This window comes from Metopolophium dirhodum, chromosome 2 (genome assembly GCF_019925205.1).
Source record: "Metopolophium dirhodum isolate CAU chromosome 2, ASM1992520v1, whole genome shotgun sequence".
In the NCBI taxonomy this organism is placed as follows: domain Eukaryota; kingdom Metazoa; phylum Arthropoda; class Insecta; order Hemiptera; family Aphididae; genus Metopolophium; species Metopolophium dirhodum.
The window spans coordinates 21,321,909-21,333,086 of NC_083561.1; the positions used below are offsets into that span (position 1 = coordinate 21,321,909).

Genomic DNA, 11,178 nt, shown 5'->3' on the forward strand with positions numbered 1-11,178 from the left:
CGAAAAGCCTCGGGCCATCGGACACGGACGCGCGCGCGAGCGTTTGTGTGGTCCCGAGCCAATAGCCGTGTTTAATTAGCGCGTTAAAAAAAAAATTGAAATAAAAAAACGTATCCGATGAACAAACGTTCATTTTTTTTTTTGCTCTGTCTGTATATGTATATATATATATATAACCCGCACCAGGAAAACTGACGTTTATCGTAATGGCAGAAGTTGGCAAACTGTAAATAATAATTATACAATTTAATATATTAACGGGACGAAAACGAAATCTCTCACTACGTCACAGCATAATATTATTATGTTTTTTGGACAGTGCAACGTCCCGTACCAAGTAGACATTTAACGTGATCCACGCCGGCGGTTCTTAAATGTTGGTAGGTACGCGTACCACTGGTGGTACGCTGTTGGCCGCGTACAAGCGAAAGTACGTTAAATTCAAAATTAATGTTTTAAAATAATGTCTGTAACGCATCTATAATATTGTTATTTGTTTTGTGTAAGTAGGTCATACATATTATACTGTTAAATGTATCTAAATTATTACTTTTATATACGTCATGATTGTTGTTAAAATGTGCTACAGATTTGAATGGTTTTAATTTTACTCATCAGTGGCACACGATGCCCGATGAAAAGTACACGTGAGTGGTATAGGTATGTAAAAAAATAGTTTGAGAATCTTTGACCTAAACGGTATCGGTGGTGTATGTACATACTAACAATATTATAATGACCACACCATACTTACTCCGCACGCCTGTACCACTCCTATTGTAATCTATTAACGTTAATATTGTTTTTACTATTGGTCTGTTACGTTATTTTTAATGTTTTTTTCAGAAAGATCGATAAATTATGTTAAAAACGAGAACCATCGTTTAAAAACTTAAACATAATGTGTTAAATACTCAAACGATATGTTAAATTGCGTACAACAATTTCTTTTAAAATTAATTGTGTTTTGATAAAAATTACCCTAGTCTAATGTATATAATATAATTTAATTATATTATATAATATTTAAATATTTTGAATAATATAATATTATTTTTATAGTTATAATTTAATTTTGTTTATGTGATGTACAACATTATTGTAATACGATATTAACATAATGGATTTATGGAATACATTTCAATACATTTACCATGATTAGATAAATGTTCAACTCAAAGTTACAAAATATATACTATATACATCGTAGACAAAAACTTCATAAGCGAAATAAAAATATTGTTGTTTTCTCATAACTTGAGTAGTTATTTTGAACAGAAGTTAATAATAAAGAATCATGATGTACATAATAACTAAATAAAAAATAAATATATTTTGGTACCTAACTAGTGAATAACGTTTCAAATTAATGTTGTACCATAATTTTTTTTGTTTTTTTGCTTAACTCTATACAGACTAAATAGTATAAATAAATTAAAAAATCTACCTGAAATGATTACGTTTTAAACATTACAATTTTTTTTTTATTTACCGTATAATTGCCTTTTGGGATAAAATTATAAAAACATTTCAAGTGTAAAATTAATTAATTAAATTTTCTTTTAGAAGATCGCTAATTTTTTTTTTTTTGTTAAGGTTTTGGATGTCGTCTCATTATTTTAATGCAGATAATAGGACAATCCATCCATTTACAATGTATACACTTCCTACACATTTATTATCAACATTTTAAACTTACTTACTAACTATGTTAATACTAAAATACTTAGAAATGTGTTTTAGTTTTAAAAATATAGATCATTGAAATTAGATTTTAAAGAAACATTAAAAATAAATATTTCAAAAATTGAATGCACAAATAAAGTTTTTATTTTTCAATTTCCACTGCACTGCATTTTTTATTTTAAATGTTTCTATTTAGAAATAGATAATTATAGGGTTGTTATGTTATCTTCTAGATGGGTGGATGTGATTAGTGTGAATAAATTAAGTGTCACAATAATACAGTTATAAAGAAAACGGTTTTATAGTAAAACTAAGTCATTTAAAATGACAACAAATGTTTATTTTTAAAATAAAACATTTAATTGGTCATTTACCATCATTATACTGACACTTCAGAAGTTTAATTTATCACTCTGTTGGTAAAAAATATACAGGAAGAGTAATTTGTAAAATATTTTCATGATTCATTGACAAAATATTACATTCACATACTTCATCAAGAATTTAACTACATTACACTCACAACAAAATGTGATTATTGTCAAGATGATGTATTCGAGAAGTTATTACTAAGTAGATGTATTAATGTTTACATATTTTCATGTACTTAAAAATTAAAACTAATTAAACACTTAATTTCCCAAACAAAGAAATTCGTGTGCCAAGTATTAATACTGAAAGACTGCTACTATTGGATAATTTTCAAAAAGTAGAAATTAGTTTTTTCTAATAAAATTTTATATTATTACACAATTTACTGGTAAATATAAAATATAAATATATTTTATGGATTTTTATCATTTACAAAATTAAAATAATCAAATGGTTGCATATAAAATAATGTCTAAACGAGTTTAAAGACTAAAATACTTCAAACCGAAAAAAATTTTTTTTCAGAGATTTATGTTAGTACTTACTTCAAATAATTTCACGATATCCACCATTCGCTCTGATTTAGTTTTTCGAAGAATATTCAATGATTTAGCTTTGACATTTTTATCTAAAATGAAAAACATGTTTATTCTTTAGGCCAAAATCATCGTAATTAAGTACCATACAAAAATGTAAATTTATAAAAAATTAAAATAAACTAAAGGGCACCAACAAGTATAGTTTTATTTCCTACATCTCATTATAAATCTAGTTTTACATTTTGTTTTTTAGTGTAGCTACAAATCAATAATAATGTAGAATGGATGTATGCTATAACCTTAGTATGATAAATTAACAAAATAATTTAAATTATAATTTATAATAAATCAATCACAAATCTAAATCATCCCGAGAACCACTCAAATACACACGAACCGTTTGAAATGCATAAAGGACAGACGGACAGACAAACATTTGTTTTTATATATATATAGATTACAATATTATAATTTGTACAAATTGTTTGGTTGTATTTTTAATGATTATTACTTGTGCGGCAATAGTAATGTATTGTCAATACAATTTTCAATCATGAATTTAATGAAACATTAATTTAGAATATTTGGGAAATATTTTATATTTTTGATTTTCAAAGTTGATCATAAATTACAAGTTGAAATAATTTCATCAAAAATAAAAATTACTGAAACATTTGAAATTTGGCAATTGAAACCACTTGCAAGGTCCAATTATAAGATAATATACCATTGCTTTAAATGGATACTAATTCAACCGTTTAATTCACTCAAAATCCTTTTTCGTCCACAGTAATTTTCCCATCTATCTATATAGGAAACCTATACTACATTACATAGCAAAAGCGAGTTCTCGGGTTACTTTAAACTAAATTACACATAGGTACATCAAAATAAATGTACCTAGTATAAAAATTATAAATTTGTTACTATTTTTTTTTTAGTTAGCACTTATAAACGTTTAATCTTTATCAAATGTTATCATCCGAGTAAACGTGTACACTTTTAAAAATAATATGACACAATTGGTAACATTTTTGTTACGCATAATTTGTAGTATATCGTACTATAATATTTACCTATATTAAAATTGTAGGTATATTTATATAAAACAAGATTGAAATTAATTAATATACTTTTGTAATAATACAACGTACGTATTTATTTTAACAATGACGTCAAATTACGGATAAAAAAGAAATATTTATTTTATTCCACAATGATTTGCAATCATTCAAAAGTAATTGTTAAGAAGTGGTAGACAGATAATCAAAAAGTAAATTAAATTTGTTCTTATCGCACCATGAAAATAAATATAAATTTAAAATGATACCCCCACAAGTGCAAATAATATGGATTCCCATATATAAATATATTATCTAAATAATTATACTGATTAGTGATTAACGTTGGTAAATAATAATCAATATGTATAGGTAATAGGTGGTAGGTAAGTACACTGGGGAGACTGTGATATACGGTGTACCTACAGTTCCTACGACACGTCATATGTTACGATTTATAAAACAACTATTTTTACATTAAGTTCGTTAAACTTTTGGACCACGTTGTTCATTATGATATATAGTATTCGCATTTAACGACGATAACACTTACCTGAATAAAAATCGTTTACCGAATAATTATAATAATTAATGTATTGTTATTAAGTAAATTATATAATATTATATACGTCTTGTACTGTTTACATGTACAGACCGTGGTTATAGACTATATAGCGGTGAACGGTCGCCAAAGGTGCAGCAGGCATTTAACATTTCGATTCATAAAATAATATACCGATCGAAAATTAATCGTGGGGTGGGGGATTAAAATTATGATGGGTGAAAACCTTAGGGTTTGCCAAACCACTCGTTTCGATACGTTCAAACGGTCGAGTCGGAATCGAGACTTGCATCGTGCATATTAATAATATTATATTATGGTGCACCGAGTATAAGCGTGATACTACGCTAGAATGTTAAAAGAAAAAACGTTTACCGGAATTGTTGACCCGGCCGTTGATCTTGTGCGCTATTCTCCGTATCTTTTCCAGGTTTTCGGTGGTGTGGGCCGTGAGAGGCGCCAGCCGGTCTAGTAGCACGTCCAACACGTGATCGTCGCCGGAGATGACCATGATCTTGGGATTCTATTCGGTGCGCGACGAAAAGAAAAACAAATCTCATAAACAATATGCGCCTATATTATATATAGTAATGCTGATACAGTACGGACGAATCGATTACGATCTAATGTCGTATCGTTTCGGGCACGACCGACGTCGGGATGCAGACGACGGTGTCGGGACGAAAACGAAATATCGTCGTTCGGTGGGTGAGTGGGTGGATGGGTGGGCGGTGTGAGGAAAATTCGGGAGACCGATATCGCCGATATGTGGAAAAGGGCGACGGACGAAACGTTTTAACGTCGCGCGACCGTTTTCGAAGAGTCGAACGCGAAAATCGTGAATGACACGGACGCAGACGACGACGGCCGCGACACGACGGTTTGGCAAACGGCACGACCGATTCGGCCAGACTGCCAAAATAACGAGGCGGCGTTTGTTCGTAGGTATATAGGTACCATATACGATGTCGTTGCGCGCGCGCGCATCCACGTGTATACAGGGTGATAAACGCCACACACGATGCTTGTTCCCATTTCATCCGTTGATACGATAGTAAAAAACCTATGCTGCCTGCGCGCCACTCGTCCGAATTCTGATCGTTCCAGTTTTTACGTGGGTACACCTCATTTTGAAATTCTTAGATTTTTTTTTTTTTTTTTTGACTCTACCGAGATGAGGAGTTTCCCACTGTAGGGGGGTTTTGGTGATAAAATTTTTTTTCTCCAAACGAGAACCGCACGTTTTTTCTGTCATTGTCAATGAGGCGATTTTTATGCATCAGGACGGTTTGATATCGTGCCTTTATTGACATTTGAATCAGAATTTAAATTTTAAAGTATACCTACCCAGTATTCATGTTATAAATATGTATTAAGCAGCCGCTTAGCTGCGCCTGACGAACCCGTTTGTGAAAATCGTCGAGACGAAACGGGGGGTGAACACGGTGGTCGGTGAATCACCCTGTATAATATGATCGTATTATTACATTGTGTACGCTTTACCCGTGACGCTCACGACGAGTCACGTGCAGTGCTTCACAGGGCCTGCTGCAGCTCCCGTCGGCGGTCGTACAAAATAATAATAATAATAATCACGATAATAATAATATTGTTATTATTACGCGATTACAATATACGACTAACATAATAATATAATACCCGACCGACCAGACCAGGGCCAAGTCCGTCCGGATGGGTTCATCGCCGCGCGGCTGCAGCTATAAATCGACGACTGCAGCAGCGACGATGACGGACGTTGGTCGGATTTTTTTCGTTATTATTATTATTATTATTACTATGACTATTACTATTATTACTATATTGTTGTCGTTGTGCTGGTTTGTTTTTTGTTTCACATTTACAAATAGTTCACAGCTGCAGTGAATAATACAACTGCCGCTTGTCAACACGTACGCGTACATAATATTATTAGAAGCTTTAAGTCTAAGTTTTATCGACCGGCGCCGGCACCCGCGGTCGTAATAACGTTTTAGAAAATTAATTCAGCGTGTGAATTCGCACTCGTACACTATAGCCGTAATGTTTAGTTTTTCTTTTTTACTCCCACAACAACAAAAACAATGTTTACACGACGCGGTGAATCAGCGTTTTCCAAACAATTATACTATCGATAGATTAGAACAACATTTGACGTTTTTAACGGCGAAACGGTTTATAAATAAAAACATTATAAAAGCGATAAAGCTATCTCAAACGTTTTCGATCAAAGTAAAATAAAGTATAGAAAGTATGTTAGCTGTTAATTGTGTGGAATCATTTAGGCTTCGGGTTTCATAATATTATAATATGGTTTCCGCAGAAAAAATATAATAATATACCTATATACACCGTGTGTCTGCGAAAACAGCTAGGGTATACAGAAAAAGTTAAACTGTTGCGCATGCGCAAAGTACAAGAGTTAAACAATATCATAAGTTATAGGAGTATATTATGATCCAACAGTTGAGTCTGATGTCCCCCAAACATAATTCAAAAATATGTAAAAGTTACTGAGTAATATAAGTAACCAAGTCATAGAGTGTACCCAGGGCCGGATGGAAATCTCGAAGGGCCGCTAACATTTTGGACTGGTATGAGAAAATGGCAGCTAAGCCACATTACGGTTTTTATGACTGCTATACACCTAATAATAATATACTGTCAACAAAATTAAGTAAAACAGTTTTAATATTCCTTTTATAACATAGTCAATGCATATACAAAGAAGTAGGTACCTATACATAAACTTAATATCGTACAAGTATTAATCTGATTTGGCCACACGATGAACTGTTGCTGGCCGTCATTTATTATTATGACTTAGCACATTTTAGTATACTTATATCATATTAGATTTTGTGTATGCATAAAATACGAATAGACACAAAACTAAAAATAAGAGTATAAATGTCGTAAAAATTATAACATTTTATAGTACTCGAATCGTTTCGTTTTTTTCAGTCTTCAACAGCGTAACAAATCTTGGGACGAAATAAAGTTAAACGCTAGATATATATATAAAAAACACCGTACATAAAAATATCTTTATAAAATAAAAGTCACATTCAATTTTAATCTCACTACTCTATGTTATATAATATGTACATTTTGTTTATTACGAAATTTGAATTCGTGTTCAAAGAAAATTTATCTTATAATACAATATAATATGTAAAATATACATAATAATAAATAATAACTGACCATAATATAATATATAAATCAATAATAACGATAACGTTAAGATAAAAATGGTTGTTTTATGTATTTTAATTTTTTTAACCCAAAAATGTATTAATTATATTTTACAGTACTTATTGTTCATGCGAGCATTTTGAAAGTTGATTTATTAATAATTACTATTGAGAATTAATAATTAAAATACTAAGTTATGTATGTTTTAAAGTCACGGCAAAATCCAATTAAAGTATCAGAATTAGTAGGTATTATATTATGAAATTTTGGTGTATCTATCTAATTCAAAATTCAAACGAGTAATTGACAAGTTTGTCATTTATTAAAATGTTGATACCGAGGATAATGGTCCTTAAAATGGTTTTAGACATATATAAAATTGATGAACGTAAACCTAATACTGGCATTCTTAGCATTCTAGTGTTTATTACACTTGAACCATTTTTACAAATTATAAATGTTGATAGAATAATATTACCTGATTACTAAAGATTTTAAATTACCATAACCCCATATCTACTATACACATTATTATTGACTTATGATAAATTATCCTTAGTATATCTATACACAAAATACAAAGTTAAATAACTCAAATACTACTCAGTCGAATTTTGATTTGATATGTGAACGTTTTCAGAAATATTTATCCTCTAAATAATTTTCACATGAAAAACAGAAGTTTGTATCTATTACTCTTAAAGTAGTACGAAAAAATCTCAAAAAATTGAAATTTGGTCTTTAAGTTATTAAATTATTTGAATATTCAAAGAATTAAATTTCGAATAACTTTATTATTGAAGAAAAAAAATGGACGTGCACGCTTGGTGAATCACTCTGTACTTATGCATACAAAAAAATAATAATTCTTTACTTTATTGTTAAAAATCACCCTTTTTATTATTCAACTAAATAAGTATTAGGTAGTTTTGTTAAGTTTAACAAAACAAAACTACCTAATACGATTAAGCATAATTATGAATTTGTGCGTACATAATATACATCATACATAATTTAATAACTACTAAGACACTAAAACATAAATATGAAACTCATGATATTTCTGAATTTCATAATCTACAAAACTCTACAGTAGTTTTAAGTATAATAATTGATAGCACTGGAATCTAAAACCTTATCATCAAGAAATTTACGGATATTTTATTTTTATTTAATAATATTTAGGTTTTATACTAATGGCTTAAATTGAGAACTACACTGTAATGTTTTTGAATTAATATGATTTTAAAAAAAATGTTACACTGGCTTAAATATATAAATATATATTGGAAACAGTCTCATACAAAATATTTATCATGAGTTTGTCAAAAAAACCCAACAACAATGAAGTAAATCCGACAACGATTAAAACTAAATACTAAGGTATTAATTTTGTCACTCACTTCTTTAGATTTAATCGGCTGTTGGAATTTCTCCAGCTTTGCGACCAACCTATTACATGACGCTGCAGCTGTTGTAGTTAAACGAAATTTTTTGTATGTTACCGTCACTCTTGGCTGCTCGTTAACTCGTTTGTTGGTTGTCAATTTTTTCTTGTTCGTCCTTCCTATGGTTTTCTTCTTGTTGGCCATGACGTAAATTTCCACCCCTTATTTCTGTACTTAGAACACCATTAATTTACTAATAACATATAGATAATAAAATACTATAAATTACTTGACAATAGTCTTGTAAACAACGTGCCTAGTTACTATGGTTGAAAAAAATATTGTGAAAAAAAATACTCGTCTGTATAATATAGTTCTTGCATGATCCCCATCAAACATAAGACTATAATGACGATGCGTTTCCATGGTGAACCAACTTATGGAACCCTTTCACACGAATGCACTGTGCAGCACAGTGTTGTGAGTATATTTCGATTTATTCAACACTTGGTACGATTAACAAAGGTACCGATGTACAAATATAATATAATCTACTTCGATTGTTTTATATAACTTAGAAATTAGTTGGTAAATTCGTTGGAAAGGCGTAAGTCTTACATTTTCAGTCACCGTCATATTTCATTATTGTCTATTCAGTTGTATGAACTAATATTATATAAATGTCATTGAAACACTATGTTCATATACTATTGTGATAACATAGTATTAAATTCGCATACCTACAAAATGTATACAATTTCGATTTCATTACAAAAAAAAACCCACCGATAGTAACTGCAAGTGGTTATCTATTGCGGATGAAGATAAAAATACTATGTAAGAAACATCGATTTGATGTAAAACAAAAATATGAATATACCATGATAATAATATAGCACATACAACTAAACTATTTATTATAGTTCATATATTAGATATACTATAGACAACCTAATTTTAAAACTCTGCAGTATTTTTATATTAAAATATAATTTTTTATTTTTATTTCTGGCAGATTATATTGACAAAAATTTGAGCATTATTAATTGGAGATCAAGAAATGTTATTCAGTTTAACAAGTTAGCTATATTATACTAGCTATTCATTTGAGCCCACGCAATCTCATACAATATAATAACAAAAAATACTTATTGATAATGTTATGTACAGTATGTACATATGCCTTGATATTAAACTAAAATTAGCTATGTAAATCAATTGTTTTGCTTTTTCTTTGTTTATTTATTCACGGAATAAAAACACCATTTACGACAGTACTATTTAAATTAATATCGACGTGAAACAATTATTATTAAGTAATAATTACCAACATAATATATTATATAATATTATATAGTACTATGCTCTGTGGTCATCATAGAATATATTCAGTTTTAATATATTAACTTTATAATTAAATATATCGATATCCATAGAGTTATCGGTTCACGTTTTAATAATGAACTAGTGAATGCAGTGTACAACAATTATTATGATAGATTAAAATTATAAGTGTCTTTAACTCCTGTATATTTTTGTTAATTTTAAGGTTTAAGTATAAGTTTATATAAGTTAATGTATATAAGTTTTCCTTATATTTTTGAATAATATTTTATTATATATTAATTTATGTAAAATGGATATTTTCTTCAATTTTTTTATGACGACGTTCTAAAAAATTTTAAAATTTCATTATAACAATGGAGATCTGACTCTTTGGAATCTACACGTATAAGACAGCGACAAAAAAAAGGAATTCGTTCTATTTTGAATTCAATATATAAAACGGTTGTCCTAAATATCGTATAATGTTTTGTATGTTTCGTTTTTAATTCTATAATAAAAGAAGAAATATTAGTCCAAGGACACGGCGAATGCGTGTTTATGATGTGCAGTACCAGTATCGAACTTGTAGTCTGTCTCATACGAATAATTTTATGTTTGATTGCGAACGTAAATAATTTCAAAAGTATGTACATAGTCAGTCATGCGAAATATATGATATTGATGCGGCATACATCTATTTAAGTCCTCAAATGAAATATATCGGCAGAGAAAACCGTTCACAAAAAATATACGTACCTATAATATTCTACGCTTGTATATAATATTATTATAAACTTTTTTATGTGCACTCTATATGTTGACGAATTTGTAAACATTTAAAAGCCCCGTCGAGCCCCGCATACAATGGCTCAAAAAAAAAGCATGTAAGACCACTAAAAATCCCGACTCGACTTATGAGTCAGGTAAAGGTAACTTGCGAATAATTCGAGGAAAAGGAAAATAAACCAGTTTAACAGTACCTAGGTATATAGTATACAATAATTGGAAATGAGTCATATGGTGTCGGGATGGCAAAGTGCTCTGACGTT

At 29.6% G+C, this 11,178-nt stretch overlaps 1 protein-coding gene across 3 annotated transcripts in view; it reads right to left on the reverse strand.

The window, feature by feature from the left end:
- The window catches only part of LOC132937922 (cytosolic carboxypeptidase 1-like), a 53,281-nt gene extending 44,232 nt beyond the window's left edge, over positions 1 to 9,049 (reverse strand). The window contains exons 1-3 of one of the 3 annotated variants that reach the window (XM_061004534.1): positions 8,819 to 9,049; positions 4,596 to 4,743; positions 2,604 to 2,686 (exon numbers count right to left, since the gene is read on the reverse strand). In XM_061004534.1, coding sequence (XP_060860517.1) covers positions 2,604 to 2,686; positions 4,596 to 4,743; positions 8,819 to 9,007 — 420 coding nt within the window. In that variant the 5' untranslated portion in view covers positions 9,008 to 9,049. The remainder of the gene's footprint in view (positions 1 to 2,603; positions 2,687 to 4,595; positions 4,744 to 8,818) is intronic. The other 2 variants (XM_061004535.1, XM_061004536.1) reach the window with 2 other exon arrangements.
- Positions 9,050 to 11,178: the final 2,129 nt, after the last annotated feature.